The sequence below is a fragment of the Haliotis cracherodii genome, unplaced genomic scaffold (genome assembly GCF_022045235.1).
Source record: "Haliotis cracherodii isolate W230 unplaced genomic scaffold, xgHalCrac1.p SCAF_5, whole genome shotgun sequence".
NCBI classification, from domain to species: Eukaryota; Metazoa; Mollusca; class Gastropoda; order Lepetellida; family Haliotidae; genus Haliotis; species Haliotis cracherodii.
Window position 1 is genome coordinate 18,728,794 of NW_027266308.1, and position 23,421 is coordinate 18,752,214.

The following is a 23,421-nucleotide window of genomic DNA, read 5'->3' on the forward strand; positions in this document are numbered from 1 at the left end:
GTCTGTCAGCAACCTTTTGCAATATTTCCCTAGAATATAATGATTGGACAAACATTACTATTATACGATCAGTTCTGAGAGAATTTCCATCACAAATATAACATTTAATTACAAGGGAATACAACTCCTGACATTAGTTATTGCTGACCAATTAACATGGTTTTCGTGGTCCATGTGTCTATTTTTTTAAACCATGTAAATAAGCGTATGTAACTGTTTAAATGTAATATGTGTAGATCATAAGTGATGGAAATACCAGTTACATTCTCTTGTCATGATAATATATACATGGTTTTCTTCATTATCAAAAGAGAACAGTGATGGTTTGAGTGAATAAAAATGACTTAGTCAAAATGTTTACATGCCCATCAATCAATAATATGATTATTACAAAATATGACTGTGCATGAATATATTTTTGTGTGTAAGTTTACCAAAGAGTTACAAGTTGCCGGTCAAACAACAAGTCCCCAGGAAGGTTATCTCATGCAGACTTCAAGTGACCAATCATATCACCGATGTGTTATTGTTGGCCTTATTTGGGTCAGACCTTGCAATTGAAATAGTGGGTGGAATCATCATACAATTTACAGCATTTTGTCGACATTATATATAACTAGTGTTGCATAACTCATTAGAGAAAAATCCAAGATATTTCATGGATAAAACTAATAATTACAATTCCAAAGTTGACACCTTTTCATGTCAAGTATTATGTTGGGTTCCCTTTTACATTATTCTGTTCCAACAATGTATGTTGTGTATATTCCAACAATGTATGTTGTGTATATTCCAACATTGTATGTTGTGTATATTCCAACAATGGGTGTTGTGTATATTCCATCAATGTACGTTGTGTAGATTCCAACCATGTATGTTGTGTATATTCCAACAAAGGGTGTTCTGTATATTCCAACAATGTACGTTGTGTATATTCCAACAATGTATGTTGTGTATATTCCAACAATGTATGTTGTGTATATTCCAACAATGTATGTTGTGTATATTCCAACAATGTATGTTGTGTATGTTCCAACAATGTGTGTTGTGTATGCTCCAACAATGCGATTTCACTCTTCTTCAACACTGATCCTAGCTGATATAGCCAAGGCCACCTGACAAGGATAAAGATATCTTACATATGAACATAATCAAGAAGATAACATAGTTGCACGGCTCATTACTTCAGACAAATGTTGGCACGAATACGGTGCTATGGCAGCTCATTCCCAATTTAGGTAAACATCTTTTATCTTTTTCAGAATTGTTGAAGTGTTCAGTCGTCGCCTCCAAGGTAGGATATTATATATCATTTTGAATTGGTTGAAAGTGGTTGTCTTGGCTATTTATCACCCAGTCTTATTTAGTTGAATCACAATGCAGTAGAAATATGTCCTTACATTCATTTTTGTTTATTTCATCAATGTTTAACATTACAATTGGCAAATAACCCCATGCAATTCAATATCTATAGACATGATTGAGTGATCCAAATCTGGTTTGAACATGATGAACATGCTATAACTTTTGTGTTTGCCAACTCATTTTGGATTTGACTTTTGGCTTTCCATAAGCCATGATGTATTTTTTGTAATTGTTGTCATCTTCAACAACAGCGGTTGGGAGCATATTCTCACCAGAAATCTCTGGTCAAATGAAGAAACTTGGCATGCTTGTTCTGATCAGTAGTGGCACCAAGATTTATTTAGAAAGTTTAGAATCTTGATTTTAAAATGGCCAGGACAGCAAAACATGAGGTACATGACCCTGTGACCCCCACTAATGTCAACACTGACCTTTGCAGTTGAAAGACTTTTGCACTTTTACCATTATGTTAAATATCTGGAGCTGATTTTTTGGCATTTGGAATCCTATCCTGTTTAAATCAATGTGATTGTAATTCCTATGTATACCTTACCTCCATCACACCATTGCTGATATTCCTGCAATTTGATAGTCATCACACTAGAAACTCATTTAGATTTTAAACATACCGTAATCGACCCATTAAGGGCCCCTCCCCCAATAAGCGCTCTCCCCCCCCCTCCTGGTTCCGAAAATTTATATAGTAATTATTTCGTTTTAAATGAAAATCGTCCGAGGTTTCCGGATATTTGAAGTCCGTATAAGCGGGGCATGACTGTTCAGTTATTTTGCTCAGAAAAAAATTACACCATACCCCTTCAGCAAAGTCCGGCAAACGAACAGGTGATTAGAAACTTCGTCAGTACAAATTTACCAGACATGTTGATTTACCGTTTAAATTGGATTTTTTCTTCAGCTAGGCATTGTTTTTTATCCAGGGATTAAGATTACCTTGTGTATTTTCTCGTAAACTAAGCCGGACACAGCAATCAGCTGTACACACATTTTCTTGGAATCTAAAGGTGATTCGGTCAAGACACACCCAATGATATAACTTTACAGGATTTTAAATGCAAGATCGGCAAAAGTTGTATCTGAAACTATTTTTTTATCAGGAATAATATATTCCAATATCTTGTTAATTTAGATGCAGCTTTTACTAACATATTTAAAATAATAATAACCCAAAGCGAAGCAGCTGATCGCTTTTGCCGGGTATTATTTTTTACATGGAACCTGTCTGACCAGTCACCGTCAAGGCTCCCGTACACATGATTGCGTGATTGCAAGAATTACGTGTTGACACAGAATCGTTCAACAAAAACAAATATGACTTTTAACAAATCAAAGTATGGCATTTATGATATATGTATCCATTCTCTGTCAACTTAAGTTCATTTCAAGGCATCAAGGCGGTAATCTGACCGTGGTTGCTGTCAATAACGGTGAGTTGTGCGATCTTCCGATCACTTCACACACGATTTCGCCGAAATTAATTAAAACAATATTAAAAGGAATTTTGAATAAAATTAATGAAATAAGTTACAAACATAAGTCCAGATATACAAAGAACACTTTTTATAGCCAGACAGTGTAATTACATGAATAATTTGCAAACTTCTGTATGGATTTGTTGACATGGTATTTCCGGTGTTATGTGCTCACAGTAATGTCTTTCAATGGGGGAAAAAACATCAAAACTCATTAATTCGTGTATAATGCGCACCCCCTTCTACACAGCTGTGTTTTTTGGAAAAAAAGTGCGCACTATTCTCAAGAAAATACGGTAAGGCTTACTGATGAATTTACGCCAATTTGACTCTGAATTGGTCCCAATAAGCGCCCACCCCTTCTGTCTTTTTTTAAGCGCCCTGGGCTCTTGATGGGTCGAATACGGTACATCCTCTTCACTTTCAGCTATCTAAATCTGTTCTCAGGAAAACTCTATCCCAAGCCATGTGCCTCTGTGCCTGGGCGGGAAAGCATCACTTTCAAGTGTGTGTAAGAATCTATCATGTTAATCAGCACTGTAATTTCTTGAACTTTTGAAGTTAATTCAGGGATTATAGTTAGTTACTGATCTTCTTGTTGCAGAAATAATTGTATTCTGAAGATATTGTGGGAAGGTTGACTCCCCTTCTCTGCTGTCACCTGTTGAGTAACATCAGTGTGTAAAATTTCATTTCTCTAACTCAAATTACTTTCAGAGAAAATTTGTCCGCATCGAGAAGCGGACAGGCAGATGAGAGAACAAACTCCGTTCCTATGTCCCCCAACTTCGTGGCAGAAGATAATTAAGTATCACTGAAAACATATGTAAATATAATGAAAACTTTATAAAACATTAAAAGGAAATCACATTTACATTTGTGAAAAATCGATTATCTATAAACTTTGTGTAATTACTATTTGTGTTTTCTAATGTGTATGGCTAAAATATTAAAAAGGCTGTTAAACCTTGGATCCATTTTGACTGCTGTATTTTTTACATCTTCTCACTGAAAAACACATGATTGCCTTACTCAACTATATGCCCATTATGTTTTTTGGAAAATCACACCTTGAAACAGATATGAAAAGCACATGTTAACATACAGTCAAGTCACGATAATCTGACATGGTTGGTTGCATATGATTATGTCGGATTAACGAGTATATCAGATAAACGAAATTAAAAAGTATCGATGTTCATGATGGAAAATCTGACAACTACACACTGGATAAAGATACAAACACGTAATAAAAAAATAAAATATTCATTTTCAGGGTTCGAAATTATTGGTGCATCCTGCTGTGGGCACACCTAAAACTGTAATGGCATGGTGAATTCCTTACCTGCATGCTCCTTTGGCATATAGAGAATCTCATCCTCGTGTCTTTTGATATCAAATATATCAACACGAGTTGATAAAAGTGGGAAAACTCCTAGGCTTGCTGAGGATTTTTTCCACTTTTATCAACGAGTGTTGATATATTTGATATCAAAAGACACGAGGGTGAGATTTTATTTATCATCCAACATCATTCTCCCTACTTTTTCAGTTTGTAATAAGTAATAAGCAGTGTCTTAAGTGTTAAAAGTACTGCTAACAGCTTCTATAGCAGAGCCATTAGTGAAGTCATTTGATTGTGACGTCATGGTAACCAATGACGTCACAATGGTCTGCAAAGCATTGTGATGCAATTTTATTGCAGCGATATCTACAATGTAGATATCACTTGATCTCACCCAAGCAATATCTCCTGTTGGAGCCAGTTTGGGATGATAAACTTAATTTATCAATGAAAGTGACTGACGAGTATTTCTGTTGCTAATCATGACTCAAATGCAAAAATAATTTTTATGAATATGTGCTAAAACAAATTGAATTTCCTTTCTGAAAACGTTCAGAATAACACAATTTAACAAAAACCTTTCGTCAAAATCTTAAGTTCATCATACACAAGGACGGTACCATTGCTGTAATTTGATTGGCTGCTTTAGGTCACGTGCTCAAATTTGACCAATCATGAATCTTGTAGCAGATTTCAGCAAGAAAGCGTCTTTAGAAACCAATAAAATTGCATGTTACAGTAATGTAAAGACTCTAGGTGAGTTTTCTACTTTTAGATGAAAGCTTTGTAGATAAAGGTGTGTCACATGGCATGTGCTATTCATACAAAGCTGCGAAAACGGAGATATTTCTTCATGCTACTGAGTGGACAGTTGCTGTTATCGGGAAAATGATGAGGACAGATATTATCTATAATTCTTTTAAAAATAATTTTCCAATTACGTAAACAATAAAAATAAAAAAAACAAATAGGTAAGTGGATTTTATGAAATCTTATATTTGCCGAAAATCGTCAAACTTTCGCTTCCTTGGTCCTCAACCAGGACGTTATGAATGTGTTAGCTTAGATTTTTTTTATTTATAACAATTGATTTGGTTGTAAATGCATTATTTAAATAATGTGATAAACATAACTTTCATGTGTATAAACAGTAGGATTAGACCTATCAAATGGTGTAAAACATGTAGTAGCAAAGATGTTTTACAAGCAGATCAGCTGAATTCCACCACACTGTCAAAGATGATCGCTGTGGCTCAGTGCATACAGGGGGAAGAGGGCCGGAAGAGGGACCACACCTTATGGACACAGTACAGCTACAACTGTAACTGATCAGTGCACGGCTACTACCAGTTAGCTCTTAAATCTTAAAGACTATTATGATTGGTATTGGCCGTATTGCAGTATTTAACTAAGATTTAAAGGCAACGAGTAACCAGAAATTAGTAACTTGAGTGATGTGTGTTTGAATTTTCTGATTAATCATTCATTTTAAGTATAATTTGACCTGAATAAACACTTGACAGTCACTTGACTTGAATTTGAATTATGATTGACCATTAAAACAGTTTAGAAGCCAATCATGTATTTCCAGGCACACCTAAAAGTGTTATGACACACTTAATTTGGCACAACTGTGCCAATTGACACACTTAAAATAAATTTAATTTCGATCCATGATATTGTTATTTTACATTGTTAGCGAAATATGTTTTCTAGTCATGCAACCTATAAAGCTTAACACAAAACAACTATTATGGACTGTTTGACTGATTCAAAATACTTTAAAAAGCACAGTCTGGAATGGAATTCACCAGTTTGAAACTGGTACCACAAAGCTGAAGAAAGCTGCTTTCTTAGTGGCTAATGTTGACTTTCTCTCAGTAATTTCATTGGTCGGTCATTGTTCGCAAAAGGTTGTTCTGAAGTTTCCTTTTAATAATATTAGTTTGAGATAATCTAAGCATGTGATTAATCCTGTTTTGTTTATTTAAAGCCTTAATTGTTTATTGTTAAGCAGCCGTTGTAATACTGTAAATCTTTAAATTAATGCGTCTCCAAAAGAATGCGACTGCTGGCCCCTAGCCAAAAATGTGACTCAATATAAATGCGACACCCCTCTCCTTTCATACTTACTTACTTACTTACTTTGGAGATTTAACGTGCGCTTTCCGACTGATGCGTATTTCGCACACGGGCCCGGCCAGGCCATTTAATGTGTTTCCGAAAGGGGCGAGGGTGGTCTGTGCAACCCAAGAGGGGGCTTTAGGGGTTGCTTATATAGAATTTGGGAATTTTGAGATTTGGAATAGATGCCGATGGGGTTGGGGAGGAGAACTAAGGGAGCTGGGTATGGTGGATGATTGTTTGTTTATGTGATTTTGATTTGGTAGGTTATTATGGTTTTAGATGCGTTTTATTAGTTCCGTTTTGATTAAGAATACGCCTAAGGCCTTGAAGTTTTCTAGTTTATTTTGTGGGTTTAGTATTGCTTCTAGAGTGAGAGCCTTGTTTAGATTGAGGGTGGTTTGTAATGCGGTTCGATGTGTTAGGTAGTGTGTGCAGTGGATGAGTGCGTGTTCTGGGGTTTCTGGTTGTTTGCAGTGTGGGCAGTTACCTGTAGTGTGTTTTTTTAAATTTTTTAGGTGGTTATTTAGGTTGGTGTGTCCTGTTTGGAGTTTAGTGATTACTCTGTCGATTTTTTTTGATGGATGGAGAATTTTTGGTTTGGTTAGTGGTTTGCTGAGCACTCTTTTGATTTGGCTATTTGAGTTTAGATATAGGTTATGCCATTTTTTTGTGATTTTTGGTTTGTTTACACTTTTAATTTCTGATTTTGAGATGGGTAAGTTTAAGCTTATTTCTGGGATTTTAAGGGATAGTTTAGCTGCTTTATCAGCGTTTTCATTACCGTATATTCCTACGTGGGCGGGTATCCACAAGAAGGTTATTTGTTTGCCTACTTTTGTTAGGTCGTTGGAGCTTTTAAGTATTTGATTTATTAATTTAGGTCGGTTTTTGGTATTTTTGTTTTGGAGGGCTTGTAGTCCACTTAGGGAGTCAGTAAGTATTAGGATTTTTTGGTTGTTTTTGGATTCTTGATTGTGGAGGGCTGAGGCCATGCCCATTAGTTCGGCCGTGAATATTGATTGGTTATTTGGGAGTCGGAAGGATTGTGTGGTTTTAGTTGGTTGTGTGGTATGGACTCCGAAACCCGTGTGTTTGGAGGTCGGATCTGAGGATCCGTCCGTGTAAATGTGACACCAATTTGGCCAATTTATGTGTATGTATGCTAGTGTGGTAGTTTTAGCTATGTTTGGGTCGGTTTGTTTATTTATTTGGCTAGCTAGTGTTGTGTCTATTTTGGGTATTTTAAGTTTAGGGGTGAAGATATTTGATTGTTTGCAGTTTTGTTTAAGATTTTTAATTTGGTGTTCATTTAGGTAGTTTGTTATTCTTTGGGATATTGGGGTAAGTAAGGGGTGTTTACGAGCTAGAGCTTGGTTTTTAGGGCTGATGTTTTGGTTTATTAAGTTTTGGATGAGAGGGTTTGATTGGGACGCGGCCCAGAAATTTAAGCTTAGCTGTTCCCTGCGTAGACTTAGTGGCATTTCTCCTGTTAAGGCCTGAAGTGAGGTGTAGGAGGTGCCATGTTGGGTGCGTGTAATGAGTTTGAGAGTCTGATATTGTATTGAGTCAAGTTTTTTAGATAGAGAGTTGTTTAGGGTGTTGTATATGGCGCAGCCGTAGTCTAGTTTTGATCTAATTAGGGATATGTAGAGAGAGAGGAGAGTATCTTTGGAGGCTCCCCAGTTAGAGCCAGTTAGGCATCTTAGGGTGTTTAGGTCTTTACTGCATTTAGTTGTTAGGTTTTGGATGTGAGCATCCCAGGTGAGATGTTCATCAAAAATAAGTCCTAAGAATTTGGTTTGTTTTTGAAATTTGATTGTTTGATTGTTTAGCTGGAGGATTGGGGAGGCGGGTTTCATGTTTTTATGTTTGAATACTATTCCTGTTGTTTTTTCTGAGTTAAGGGAGAAGCCCCATTTGTCAGCCCATTGTTGTATTTTATTAAGAGATTTTTGGAGTAGATTTTTGGCCATTTTCATGCTTTTAGTGCGGATCCAGATGGCTCCATCATCCGCAAATTTTGATGTGTTTACTTTAGGGGATAGACCCTCGAATAGATCGTTTATCATTATATTGAAGAGGGTGGGGCTGAGGATACTGCCCTGTGGAGTGCCATTTTCTAGGGGACATTGGTCCGATAGAGTTTGGTCTATACACACGGTTATTTTACGATTGTTTAGGAAGTCCTGGATGTAGTTTATTATCTGACCTTTGAGTCCTATTTTTTTAAGTTTTTGTATTAGCCCATCGTGCCATACCATGTCGAAAGCTTTAGAGAAGTCTAAGAAGATGCCTGTGGTATATTGTTTATTTAGTTGTCCTGTCTTAATATCTTGGTCTAGTCGGGCGAGGTTATCTAGGGTTGAGCGGCCAGGAGTGAAACCGCTTTGATCTGGGTTTATGGTGTTATTTTGGGTTAAGTAATGTTGTAATCTATTTTTAGCCATTGATTCCATTACTTTACATAAGTTTGAAGTTAGGGATATTGGTCTATATGAGTTAGCTTGATTAGCTGGTTTATTAGGTTTAGGGATTGGTATGACAAGGGCCTGTTTCCAGGGAGTAGGAACCTGTCCGTTTAGGTAGATGAGATTGTATAGTTTGAGTAGTGCCTGGAGCAGTTTTAGGGGGAGTTTTTTAATTATTTGGTAAGAGGTTAGGTCTAATCCTGGGGCTGTGCCCTTTTTCCTGTTTTGGATTACGTAGAGGAGCTCCTCCATTGTGTAGGGTTGATTTATTTCTAGATTGTTATTGTTTGGTTCTTTTGTGGGTTTGTTTTCTGTTTTAAGTTTATCTTGGAATTTTTGGCTGAAGTTGCTGTTACTGCTAACGGCCGAAAAGTGGTTGTCGAGATTATTTGCTTTTTGGGCGGGGTTGGTTGAGTTGTTAATGTTAGGGGTTTTTTTATGTCGTTTTAAGCCTCTAATGGCGTGGATTTTGCGCCAGACCGTTCTGGCATCTGTCCGGTTATTTATACCTTCGCAGAATTTTTTCCAGTCTCTACTTTTGGCTATTTGGACTAGTTTTTGAACCTGGTGGTTTAGTTCGTGGGCTATGTTTAAATATTTGTAGTCGCGTTTTGCTTTATTGAAGGCTGATTTACGTTTTCGTCTAGTCTGTTCTATTTCCTCATTCCACCATGGTACCGTCGGTTTGCCTGTCTTAGATGTTTTGAAGGGGATGGAGGTTTTGGCTGCGTTTATTATATAGTCTGTTAGGTTTTTACAATAGGTTTCTGGATCATTATTTTCTATTTCGTTTAAGTTAGCTTCGTTGCAGATATCTTGGAATTGGTCCCAGTTAGCTTTGTTGTAATGGAATTTTGGTTCTTGGTTTTCTGTTTGGATTGGTACGTTTGTATTTCCTATGGTTATGTTTATGGGGAAGTGGTCGCTACCTAGCGGGACGTCGTGCACTTCCCATTGAGTGCTTTGGGCTAGATCTGCGGTGCATATGGTTAGGTCGATAGCCGACATTTTTTTGTTTATCTTATCGTACCTCGTGGGTTGGTTGCTATTAAGGAGTACTAGGTCGTTTGTTTCTATCCATTCGGAGATTAATTTGCCATGATTATCTATTTTATCATCTATGCTCCATGTAGGATGGTGAGCGTTAAAGTCTCCTAGGAATATAGTAGATTTATCGCTTATTTTGAGTAGTTTGTTTAGATCCTCAGGTTGGACTTTTTGTTCCGCCCAGAGGTAAATATTTATGATGTTTATGTTTCGGTTATTTAATGTGATTTTAATGCCGTTGGCTTCTAGGTTTGGCGTGTCTATTTTTATTTCTTCGTAATTTATATCTTCCCTGATAAATATGATTAGTCCTCCTGCGGCTCTTCTTGTTTTCGGTTTAGCTCTGTCAGTTCTAACTGAGTTGTAGTTAGGTAGTGTGAATTTCGATTTTTTTGAGAATTTGGTTTCCTGTATACAAGCAATGTGAGGGCCTTTATTTAGTTTAAATTTAGTTTTTAGTTCATGGCCGTGGGAGGTGAGTCCGTTGGCGTTCCACTGAAAAATATTTAGTCCTTCCATTATTGGTTTCGGGTGATTGGTGATTTAGTTTTTAGTTTTTATTTTATTCGGTGAGTTCTTTTAGATGGAGGTTAAAGAGGAAGAAGGGAAGATCGGTTAATTTTAGATTGAAAGCTACTTTGTGGAAGGATTCCATACTAGCTTTTGGGGAGTTTTGACTATGCATATATGCTAGGAGTAAGGTGAGGTTATTTAGGTTTGGGGTGTTGGCTGGTTGGGAAGTTTGGTTTGTTTGAGTTGGAGTAGTGTCTATTGTTTCCTCAGTAGTGGAGAAATCTTCGTCATGGGTTGGATTAGGTTTAGCTGGTTGAGTTTCCATGGGGGAGGCATGTGATGTGGAGGGTTGTGAAGGTGTTGGCGGGATGGGTGTAGCTGATGTTTTCTTAGTGTTTGTGTTTTGTTGTTGTGCTTGCTTGTGGGAGAGCGTTGTTGCCATATGGGCTGTAGGGTGCTTGGATGAGGGTCGTGTTGTGGTGGTCATTTTGAGGTTTGTTTTGCATGCGGGGGTTGATGTTTTGGGAGGGTTCGTGGTTGGTTGAGTGGCTGCTTGTGTGTGTGAGGTGGGTGCGGTTTCTCGGTAGGGGTCCCAGACAGAGCTGTCGGTTATGGGTGTGGTGTTTGTTTGTGGGATGGTGTTTGGGTGTGGTGTAGGGAGGAGTGGTTTAGATGCAGGTGTAGCAAATTTTCGTGTTTGGATTTTAGCCGTTTCTATGTTTATGTGTTTGTTGGCCTGCTGGGTGAGTGTGTGTCTGTGTGGGCATTGGTTTGAAAGTGAGGTGTGTTGGGTGGATTTGCAGTGGATGCACCAGGGTGTGCATGTGCCTGGGCAGTCTGTTTGTGCGCATTTTTTACATTTAGTTTTAGGGTAGGTGCATTGGGAAGCAGTGTGGTTGTATTTGAGGCACTTTGAACATTGCTTAACCTGCTTTCTATAGGGTTTGACTTCTAAGTTGGTGTGGGCTCCGAAGGATATGTGTTTGGGGGCTTCAGGGAATTTATCGTTTTTTTTAAAGTTGATTATGACAATGGAGGTTGGGACCGTTTTTCCGTTTCTAGTTGAGGTTATTCTGCGCGTGCTGGTGATTAGGGGTTGAGGGTTTTGGTCTTGGTTTATGTTAGCTTCTAGAGAGTATAATTGTAAGTCCTCAGTTGTTTCCCTTGGGTTAACCCTAATTACGCCTCGTGTATATTGTTGCCAATTAGGTGTTTGTTTGATTACCGTGACGTGGAATATTTGAGTTATTTTATTTGCTGCGTTGTAAGATTCTCGGTTAGGAAAGATTATCTGGTATCCTTTGTTGGCTTTTTTAATATTGTTGTAATTTATTTTTTGTCTTTTGAACCAAAGTCCTATTTTGTCTGCCGAAAGTTCTAGTGAGAGAGTGGTGCCTGAGCCTGCTGAGAAGAAGTAGAGGGCGAAGGTGGTGAGGAAGGCGGCCGGGGAGGGTGTTGGCGATGGAGGTGGAGTGGATGTGTCGAGTTTGCGTTTTTTGGTGTTTTGTGGTGGCGAGTTACCTGGTTTGGTTGGGGTGGTGTATGTCGTGTTTTCGCCATACTCGGTCGGGACGATGTTTTCGAGTGACCTCCCAGAAGTGTAGTGCGCTTCCGCAGGCGTGGGTGAGTAAGGAGCTGGAATGTCTGCGAGTGTGGCGTTGCGGGTGTCAGTCATATTATTTGGGTGTTGTGTTGGAGAGCGTGTGTTGTGGTGAGTGGTGGTGGAGTGTTTTGGGGAGGTGAGTTGGTTTGTTGTTTTTACTTGGTGATTTGTGTTTAGGAGGCGGAGGAGGTTGCGGTGGTTATTTGTTGTTGGTTTTAGTAGGAGGGGTTGGGAAATGGATTATTTATTGAAGATTAAGTTTGATTCTGGAAGGCTGGGATAAGGTGAGACAAGTGGAAAGCGGGGATTAAGAGATATTTAGTCGAAGGAGTGGAGGTATGAGAGTGGTGGGCGTGGGTGGTGAGTAGGAAAGAGCGAGCGTTGTGTTTAGGAGAAGGGGGGATTAGGTGTTTTTTGTTTTTAGGAGTTGGGTCAAAGGGTGTGTTTGAGTGGTGGGCGTGGGTGTGAGTAGAAATGAGTGCGAGCTGTGTTAGGGAGATTGGGTAGGATAAGGTGTTGGTTATTTAGTGTTGTTGTTTTTTAAGGATTTAGGGGTTTTATGATTAATTCGGTGAGAGTGATTTTAAGAGTATGTGAATAAGGATAACGTGATAATTACCGATGATGGAGTTTCCTTGGCTGGCTATCAGGCAATGCTCTGTGCTGGCTTGGGAAGTGTTGCTCGCTGGGAGTACAAACTGCAACTGATTGTCTGGCGCCTCTCCTCTCAAGCATCAGTAGATTTATATCTGAAGAGAATACAGGAGAATCCTCACCTTAATCCAATCTTACATTAACCTAATCACTCAACAAATAGCACCACTTATTACCGCTGAGTAGAGTACTTCTGCTAAAACAATACATGCACGCTGGCTTGTGTCAGCCTTTGACATAAGTGAGTAGAAATCTTGTATTGACCCATTCAGTGACAATTCACAGGATGTAATTAGTGTTTGAATGACATTGTTTATATATTTCTTGCTCAATAAACAGTGATGTGGAATACATAGTTGTTTGTTTTCAGTGTTTTTCTAAGTTGTTATTTCTGCTACCCAAAATGTCTTATTGTTGATATAAATGCGATGTTAAATAATGCGAGCAAAGACCACTTGCATTTTTTGCATTTAATTCATGCTCGCTTTAATTTCAAGATTTACAGTATACAGCTACTAGCCGACTCGTCTCACATCAAAACATGTGCTGTGTACTCGCAGGCAGATGACCACAAAATGCGCTGATAACTGTGTCTGATTAACAAGACTAATAAATGAGTGATTTCGGTCATTCGTTGCAAATTAGGTGTGTCAGAGACGGAGTGTGAGATGGTCAGATTAACGGGTCTAAATAGCACTGATATAATCGGTTCACCTCATTAGTGTCAGATAAAGTGAGTGTCGGATTAATGAGCCTTGACTGTACCAAAATGAGAAAACTGAAGCAAATTCTAATGGTTTGAGCGATAAACAGTCTCATTTTCACGTCGGCCTCTGTAGAAATCTTCCCAGTCGTGAGGTACTAGATCTATGTTCTAGTTCAGATCAGTTCTGTTAAAGAAAATACATGTTTTTAGGAACTGAAGCCATGTGTATATATTATGCGACTACATTAGATCAGCTTTCTGAAGTGACGTCATCCACGTCACAACATGCGAGGTCAAACCATGTGAGGTCAAACCATGTGCTTCTGTTCAGGCGAAAGATTCACAGCAGCGTGAAATCACCAACTGACTGTTAGCCTACACAAATAAAATTGCAGATAGCAACATCATTGAATGAAAAAGCAAAGCATTAACTCATATATCTTGTTCTGACTAAAGGGGGTAGCCTAGCCGGGTAGAGCCAGAGGAACTAGTAAAATATACACAGATCTATTTGTTGTTGTTGTTGTTGTTGTTGTTGCATTAAGTGTTTAAGAGGTCACCTTCTGCCTAGGCAATTTCGGCTGACCTCTTTGGGACTCCTGTGTGTGAGTAGGGTACTCATATCTATTGTGAGTTTGGTATTCACATTATTTCTGTTTTTGTATTGATATCATTTCTATTTTCTTATATGGATATGATTTCATTTTTATCCTTGGCTGCTCCGTTTATATACGTTCGAGTAGCTGTCCATCTCTCAGAAATAGAGTTAGTTTGACCTTCGCTATTGCATCTCTTGGCTTCAGGAGATCTTACACAGATAACAGATCTAATTCTTATTTTAACTGAGCCCGGGCTGGGGCATGGACTTGACATTCTAGTAACACGTGAGCAATGGTTTCAGCCTGATTGCAAGATGAACAAACCTTGTCATAGTGCTTTTTGTGACCGAGTCTGAGGCGTGAGATAGCAATTTCAACTTTCCTTTCATTTGAGTATGACTACGGCTTTTGGTGGATCTTGAGTTGAATTTTGTATGGCCATCTGCTGATCTTACTTTTGTCCCACTTGGCTTGCCATCTTTCTGCTATGGAGGCTTTGATTTTGCTTTTTATCTTTAGTTTACTGAAGGAAATAGGCTGTATCTCTGCTTTGTCTAGAGCTAGCTTCATGAGTGTGTCTGCTTTTTCATTTCCATGATATCAATGTGAGAGGGGATCAAACACAGTTCCACCTGTTCACCTTGAAGTCACTTCTTCCGGACTGATATTTGTCCGAATTTACATGTATATGTGATATATTATTGGTTTGGGTAAGTTGACCAATCACAACAAGGTTAGGTTGTGTGCACCAACCATTTTGGGGGATTAACATTAAAATGGATGTTGTTATATAGTTTTAAAACTATTTGAAATTAGGGTGCTGTCTAGATTCATTGAATACAGAGGTAATCAAGTGGTGTCGACAATGTTATTTAGGATATTTTTCATTGTTTCAATATAGATAAGTATTGAATGTTTTGGTTCATGTGACACTATATTTATGGTTTTCATATTTAGAACATTGCAACGCTATTATATTTTAATACCTTATTCATTAATGTATATTTAATGAATAACTACCAGTTTCTTACAGTTACTTCTGTTTTAAACATAAAGCATAAAGCATAAAACTCATCTTCATATTTAATGGGCATGCTACATAGATGAAACAGCAGATAACATGTCAAATAATAGTTAATGACTTGCGATACATTATCATACGATAATCGAGAGTACACTCGACATAAATAATTTGTAAATCTAAAATTAATTAGATCTCATATACATTGCAGAATGTTCGAAATACAAAACCTATCGTGTTATGATAATACATTCCATTTTCTGAAGAGATTTATAATGTGTATTTGATAATATATATATATGCATATTTAGTTATTGCTTATCTTGTACAATGACAGTGTGTTGTAAACACACAGCAAAATACTATTTCAGCAAACTAATCATTGAGCCATTATATTGATACATGTATATTTATTTGTTGCATGCCAGTATGGTGCGATTTAACAGAATATTAGAGTTGTACCCAAGTAAAAGAGAGCATTTTGTAAATGTAAATTGTTTTGTACATTTTGCATTCAGAAAACATTCTACTTTGGCCCCAAACTCTTTAACATGCTCACAATCCCAATTTTCATGAAGTAAGGATTCAGTTTCTGTTTCACAGAAAGAGCAAAGATCATCATCGAGAATTTTCATTTTAAACGATTCTTTCTTTGTATATAGTTGATGCGATCATATATTATAAATCAAGCAATTTTATATCTTTTGTACATTTTCTGTATCTGATGAAAACATCCTTCAATGATATATATAAGTCAAGAATGGTATTTCATTTTTCACATACTGTTGGGAGATTTGCTGTAGTTATGGTCTTATCATAAAAGTATCTGGAGCCTTTAAGCACTACAAGTAAGTCCATCAAAGTTGTATCTAAATGTTGATTATATGAGATAATGTGATTATTTCTAATAGCATCTTTCCAGGATTTCGGTATGTTTAATAGAACCTGGTAACAGTTAATAATTGTGCCTTTAATTTGGTTTTTTCTTTTAGGTTCATTGAAGGGCATTATATCGTCTTCATTACAGAGATCTTTGATAGTTTAAATTCCCTTTAAAAAACATTTTCTTACAATGAAATCATTTTTTTAAACTGATGGTTACACCCTAGAGGTTGTGATAGTACTTCTCCAGGGTTTGTGGAGTTAGTTCTGTGTCTTCTATACAGTGTTCCCCAAGCAGCCGAAACATCTCTCCAGTAAGGGTTAGGAAAGTGTATACAGTTTTCTATATTGGCCCCAAGTAGGAATATGTTCTTTAGTGGAAAGAAGCTAGGGTTATTACAGTTTTTGTTTTGAAGATGTTTGGAAGATAGGAAAATATAGGTACTAAGGTTGATAGGGCCAAGGTTTTGACAACAGTAATTTTACCGATCAGTGTTAAATTTGTTTTCCTCCAATTCCCTAAAATTTGATTTATAATTTCAAATCTCTTTTTGGTATTCATTACCCACAGCTTATTTAAGTTAGAATTAAGCTTTATTCCTAATATTTCAAAGTCCCCACTGTGCCAGTCTAGTTTCAGATCCTGACATAATTTGGTGTCACAGCCTGTCATTGAGCCTATTAATATTGCTTTTGTTTTTACTATGTTAATTTTAAATCCAGACATTTTATAAAAATCATTTAGGGTGTCAATCGCTGTACTTAAACTTTCATCAGTCCCATCTAGAAATATTTCTGTATAGTCAGCATATTGTCCGAATTTATGTTCCACATTATTCAGTTTGATACCTTTTCTTGCGTTAAAATCACGAATAATTTTTTCCCAAAGTTTCTGCAAAGACCAGGAATAGATATGGAGACAATTGGTCTCCTTGTCTACACCCCCTTTCATTATAGAAAAATGTAGATAAGTGTCCATTTTGTATTTTGCATTATTTATAAGTATGTGTATCCATTTTCTCATATTAGGTCCAATGCCACACTTTTCAAGTGTCAGCATTGTAAATTGCTTTGAAATGGTATCAAAAGCTTTTTCAAAGTCTATAAGTTATAGTAAACCAGGTTTATTTTGTAATTTTGTTTCAAGCAAGATATCATATAGTAGTTGTATATTTTGGCTAATACATCTTCCAGAGATAAAGCCAGTTTGGTTTTTATGTATAAGAATATTAAGTGTCGTTTTAATTCTGTTTGCTATACATGTACTCAAAATTTTATAGAACGAATTTGAGAGAGAAATTGGTTGCCAGTTTTTGAGTAGTTTTTTTATCTTTTGTGCCTTTGGGTATAAAGGTTATGACAGCCCTATTCTTTGTTAGGCTTTAAGTGTTATTTCTAAATGTTTCTGTAATATATCTGTACACCCATATTCCAAGATCAGAAAAATTTGAAAAAAATTCTACTGGGAATCCATCAATACCTGGGCTTTGGTTATTTTTCACAGATTTTACAACCATTGCAATTTCATTCATGTTAATAATGTTTTCTAAATTATCAAACTAATTGTCCCCAGCCGCGCGAAAGCGTGAAGTGGGGGATATAGTATTCACGACCGTCCGTACGTCCCACCTGTTTGTTGCTGCCATATCTCAAGAACTAAATACTGGATTGTCTTCATATTTGGAACTATGGTGTATATACAGACTCCGCAGACACCAGTCTGTTTTGGTGACCTTGACCCCATTTTCAAGGTCACAGCAGGGAAATCTGCTTTTGCAGATGGAAAACCATGTTGCTGCGATATCTCAAGAACTAATCGCTGGATTGTCTTCATATTTGGAACTATGGTGTATATACAGACACCGCAAACACCAGTCGGTTTTGGTAAACTTGACCCCATTTTCAAGGTCACAGCAGGGAAATCTGCTTTTGCAGTTGGAAAACCATGTTGCCGCGATATCTCAAGAACTAGTAGTTTCTCATAAAAAGTTCTTTGTTCAGTTAAAATGGATTGTCCATCGATCAGTTATTAACTCCCCTTTTTCAGTTATAATACTGTTAATTAGTTTACTGATATAGTTCCTATTTTCAAGATTTTCAAGATTTTGATGGTTTCTCTCCTTCCTTGGACCACTGGATTCTGATTCGAATTTGTAACCCCCTTGATTCTTCCTATTTCAGTTTTTCAAAAAGTACCTTATATTTAGACAAGTCTGACAGCTTTGATTCACTTATATCATGATCATTTTCCCTAATTTCCTCTTCTATTCACTTTATATTTTCCTCTAAGTTTTTACTTTCTTCATATTTTGTTTTCTTTAAATAAGTGGAAAAAGATATTGATATGCCTCTCACTTTCATCATAAATGTTTCTAAAAGAAGAGTATCACTGATTTTTAATTCTAAGTTTAAGTCTTCAGTTTTTCTCGATTCGTCTTTAGAATATATACTGTTTGAACATTATGACAGTTTCATTGAAAGAAAAAACAAATTGAAATCGAATTTCACAGCACATGGTATCCATAAGCGGTTAACCCAAATGCAAAAAGGTATTGCTGTCATCATTCAAGAAATCCTGTTGATGCTTTCAGATGCTTGTATTATGTTTGTATCGCGTGCACAATCGACGGAAACGGGCTGAGCTACCACATGTGAAACCGACCTTGACACAATTTGTTATCAGTATGGCATCAATTCACGTTTAGATGTTGTGGCCACACTTTTGAAAGCTCTTCTTGCAACAAAATGTGAAACGGTCGGATAACCTTTCATTTTGCAACACAGTTAGGGAGAGTTTTAATATCTTTACCCCCTAAACATTTTTTTTCTTAACTTGACTTAGCACAATTGATAGGTTTTACTATATAAGTGTTACTGAGTGGATGATGAAGGTCAAGGACTTCAGTCCACCAGCAGAAACATTGTCCCAGTTCAAGTAAATCAGAGACATCAACACCAGAGAATAACCAATCTTGATTATCTGCTGAAACAGATCAAGTCAATTCCCTGCATTTACACTAACAACATATTGTGTTTTGTTAAAATGTCTTTTTGTACAATTTCAGTGCAAGAACGACTGACCAAACAGATAGCAGTTGCCATAACAGAAGCCATCCATCCCTCAGGGGTAGCAGTAGTTATAGAGGCCACGTAAGTCCATCACAGTAAAATTTTGACAAACCATGTTTCATTTTTGTTAGGGGTCTGCACCATATTAACCTCATGTACTGCAACAATCTGGATTCCTACTAGTACTGATCTGGAAGCTGGTTTCTACAGATATTTGTAGGGAAGTCAGTCAAGTGTGTCTGCTAATGGGATTGTTCAAGGCAGTTCATGGGCAACGAGAAAGCAGCCCCACAGAGCTTCATATTCATGGACAGCAGCTAGTTGTCTGTCAATGCAACCAGCCAAGTTTTGTTTCTGGACAGACTTGGACAGATGAGTTTAGATGACTGTGACCAAATTTTTTTTGGGATTGCTCAATTACTTGAGGATTTTGTGAAAATAAAATGTCTTATATATCTGAAGAATGGCTTCACCCATTCTTATGTGCAGTGATACCTTACTTGAATGTTTGTTAACACAACAAGGTTCACTGAAGTATGTTACATTGAGATCATACTGACGATCGCATCAAACAGACCACATTACACAGCACATTTACACCTTCCTAACTTTCACCACATCCGTTCAGTATGTCCCTAGAGAGGCACAATCCTGTGACACTATTTTTGCATTGACAAACAAACCAGAAAGAATGTCATTATGCGAGTTTTATCAAAGGGGCTCTTCAAGCAAGGAAAGCAACTTTTCCTGTGTTAAATATGATAAGGAAATTCCCATCTCTCTCATATTTGATTCAAAGATTGCACCGAGCTGTTCTTGAATATGGCTCAGAAGTTTGGGGATGTACTTATTGAAAAAGCATTGAAAAGGTTCAGAGTAATTTCTTTAAAAATGTTCTTTCCGTTGGTAAAAGAACATCAACAAATACAACTTTAGGAGAGCTGCCATGGGAAGAACATCACTGTGTGTACACTATTACAGTCAACTACTTCGATTACGTGAAACAAGATATCCGTATGCCTGTTTGACCATTTTCATCAAATGCTTTTAACATAACTAACTTGGTAACTTATATAAGACAATTATTTTTTCAAACTGGGTTTTTATATGTGTGATTGTCTCAGGATTGCAGTGATATGAAATGCTTCATGGTTATATTCAAACAACGATGTAAAGATATAAAATTACAAAACTGGCATTACAAAATCACAAATTCTTCTTTCCTTGATGTTTATTCATCTTATAAATCAATACTCGAACCAGAAAAAAATATCTGTGAAAGAGATCTTCTTAAAGCTTTATATAAATAAATATTTAGAATGCCATAATCTAAATGTACAGAAAACTTGATTTAATACAACCACAGAGTCATTGTCTAGTTTATGTATGAAATGTAACCGCTATGAAATAGAACATGAATACCATTTTTTGTTAATTTGACCTTTTTATAAAAGCAGTAGAGAAAATTTAATTCTAAAATGTTACCATGTACAACCATATTCTTCATTCTACCAGAAATGATTGTGTTATTAAAAACCTGTCCATATATTTAAAAAGACATTTGCCTATGTAAATACAAATGTAAAAAAATATGAATGTTTTTTTGTAAGATAATTTGTACATGTGCATAGTATATATTATTCCTGTAAATGAACATCAGGGTCATGTGGCCTTCATTCATGATTAAACTTCTTCTTCCACCTTTTTCTTCAAAGGGGTTCTTAATTAACAGTCCGAAACTAGTAAATTCCGAAAGGACATTTCCTTGTGGACTAAACGTTTTACCATTCATTAAAGGGGCACTGATCTAACGCAATTCCCCGGGACTGGTTGTTGCCTTTGTTATTGTTTTTTCCCAGTGAGTACCCGGATGTATAGCAGAAATCTAGACTAGTTCGCGACCTCTGCTGCGCCATTCGTAAGCGCATTAGTCACTTTCATGGGTAGTAATAAGGGCGTATGGTCACATTGCTCAACAAAATGAAATACAGTTTTCGAGATAATAAGGGAATGTAGGTATCTTTGTGGGTAGCATCGGTAATGGTGACGAAGTTTTGATAAGTCACTTGCTTGGCAATTTTGCGATTTTCGTTTTCACTATTTTTACTTGTAACACAAAGTAAATATTTCACCTGAGCATTGCTTTTTTTATAGTGTGTATATTTTTTTGATGTCAAAATGTGTTTTCAAATTTATTAAACGTCTAAATATTCAGTTATTTTAAAAAGTGACTGAAAAACATTTCCATCTGTATTATTATAATAACGAACTCCAAACATTTTGATGTTTAATATCATCACCAAGAGACTGAAAATGTTACGTTGAAAAGTACATTTCTATGTTGTTTGGCTTCTAATCCTACATAATAATCTGTTGTGATGTTTGTAGGCCCTTTTGATCGTCTTAATCAATCTGGACAGATTTTTTTAGTCAAAAACACATTTTATAAATTGCCTAAAAGAGAATCACATTTAACAAATTGACGGTAATATATACACACTTACAAAGGAAAAGACCTGTGAAAACAACGTCTATCGCGCATTGAAGAATTTCCCAACCAAGACGTAGAGAAACAAGAACGAATCGGTTCAAATGAAGGAAAACAAAATGCAAATACTATAATTTCAACCTACCAAATTTATGTGTATAAATTTTAGGCAGCTTCCTTGTTCCAGGAATGTATCCGTGAATATCCACACAAAGGAACAATATCCCACACGTCTGCAGCTGTACAAAGAAACTTATTCGATGTCACGTGTCTCTGTAACAATCAAATATTTTAAAAGATATATATCGTTTCGGGATATTATAACCCGTGTTCGTTTCTCAACTGATCACTTGGATTGTTTCAGGTGTTTCACATAGGTGTCAAGTCTCAAGGGTCGGCTGAGAAAGCCCACGTGACAACTATTTTCATAACGTCCACGGTTCCTAAAAAATCCATTGAGTGATAGATAACAATGATCAATCTATCAACGTATTATCAGTTAACACTTTGAACAAAGTATGTTGTTTTTACACCGGCACTTCACGCCATGGTATGAGAGTATTCCCTTTGTTTTAGTAAACCTAGACATGTAAACACTCACTTTTGACATATCCACTGTGCAACATAACAGTGATTAATCAATCAACGTACTTTCTGTTAATCCTTTGATGACTAGGAACGATCCGTTGATTTACAAAAAAAGTAAATCAACTGATCATTCACCTCTTGCTGTTCTGCCACGTGCATATTACATAACACACATTTCACCTCACTTCAAACCTGGATTTAGATTGAATAATTACCCCAGACACAATAAATGCCAAATGGGAACCTTTGTCAGGTAATCTAAGTGGTGCTACCACTAATTGTACCTGTAATAAATTCATTAACTGAGCATCAAGTGAATGACAACAAATACACAAGTGTAGGGTTATACGAGAAAACGTGGATGATAACAAGGGAGTAGTAATCGTATTATCGACGCAATCCGAAATCCGCAAAATGCTTTGACTGCATGGATACTTTTTTCAGTATTAAACTATAACCATCTTGGGTATTTCCAAATGACGACATCCGATGATGCCGTTCTTTTTGTCTGTTTGTTTAGGCTGAAGAAATTAATTAACATGCGCCCTTTGTCGAAATCTTTATAGATCACAGTTAACCAATCAGTGTTTATGCAAAAATGCGTAAAACAAATATTGCCTCAAGCCTCCAAGTTTATTTAGCTGTCCTTGCAGACGGTAGCCCAGTCTCTGGTCACGCTCAGTTGCGTTACGTATCATCCGGGTACTCACAGGGGAAAAAACAATAACAAAGGCAACAACCAGTCCAGGGATTTGCGTTAGATCAGTGCCCCTTTAAGTAGATGGCAACTCTGTAGCAGATGTTTTAACCCTGTATAAGGTTGGCAGAAACGTGTTGTATACACTGGGCATCAACAGACCAGACTGTCTTGTTTGTTGTTTAATGCCACACTTGGCAATATTCCAGCTATATAATGGTGGTCTGTAAAAAACAAGCCTGGACTAGACAATCCAGTGATTGACATCACAAGCATCAATCTACACAAATGGGAAACGATAACATTATGTTGAATGCACTCTGTGAAGTCACCTAGCTCTACACTGATAACACAGTATGTTTCACTCTCTTAAACAAACTATTACACTGTATATGCCAAAACATTCTTTTGTTTATATCATCAATTAGTCTTTATTCAAATATATTGAGGGCATTGAAAGTGTATAGCACAGCTACTTTGTGAGCCAACATAGGGTGGACACCAACTAAGCTAAATTAAAGAAAATGAAGCACATCTTTCACAGCTATAGTTCTTCACTTCACAATAATGTGACATCACAGGCAGAAAAGCACCAGATTTCAAGCTCTCTATGAAACTTGAAATACCCTCTCTCACTTGTTTTTTAATTTGCTTTCTGCACATAAAATAATGCCAGCCATATTGCAACTGTGCATTGTGTAACCTGTAATGTCCACTGACAATGATAGAGAAAGAAGTACTTTTCTACTTCTACTTGCT

General features: G+C 36.8%; 1 protein-coding gene across 3 annotated transcripts in view; it reads left to right on the plus strand.

The window, feature by feature from the left end:
* The window catches only part of LOC139443050 (GTP cyclohydrolase 1-like), a 111,540-nt gene that overhangs the window by 62,260 nt on the left and 25,859 nt on the right, over window positions 1-23,421 (plus strand). For 2 of the 3 annotated variants that reach the window (XM_071223971.1, XM_071223972.1), the window contains exons 4-5: window positions 1,263-1,294; window positions 18,886-18,970. In XM_071223971.1, coding sequence (XP_071080072.1) covers window positions 1,263-1,294; window positions 18,886-18,970 — 117 coding nt within the window. The remainder of the gene's footprint in view (window positions 1-1,262; window positions 1,295-18,885; window positions 18,971-23,421) is intronic. The other variant, XM_071223973.1, reaches the window with a different exon arrangement.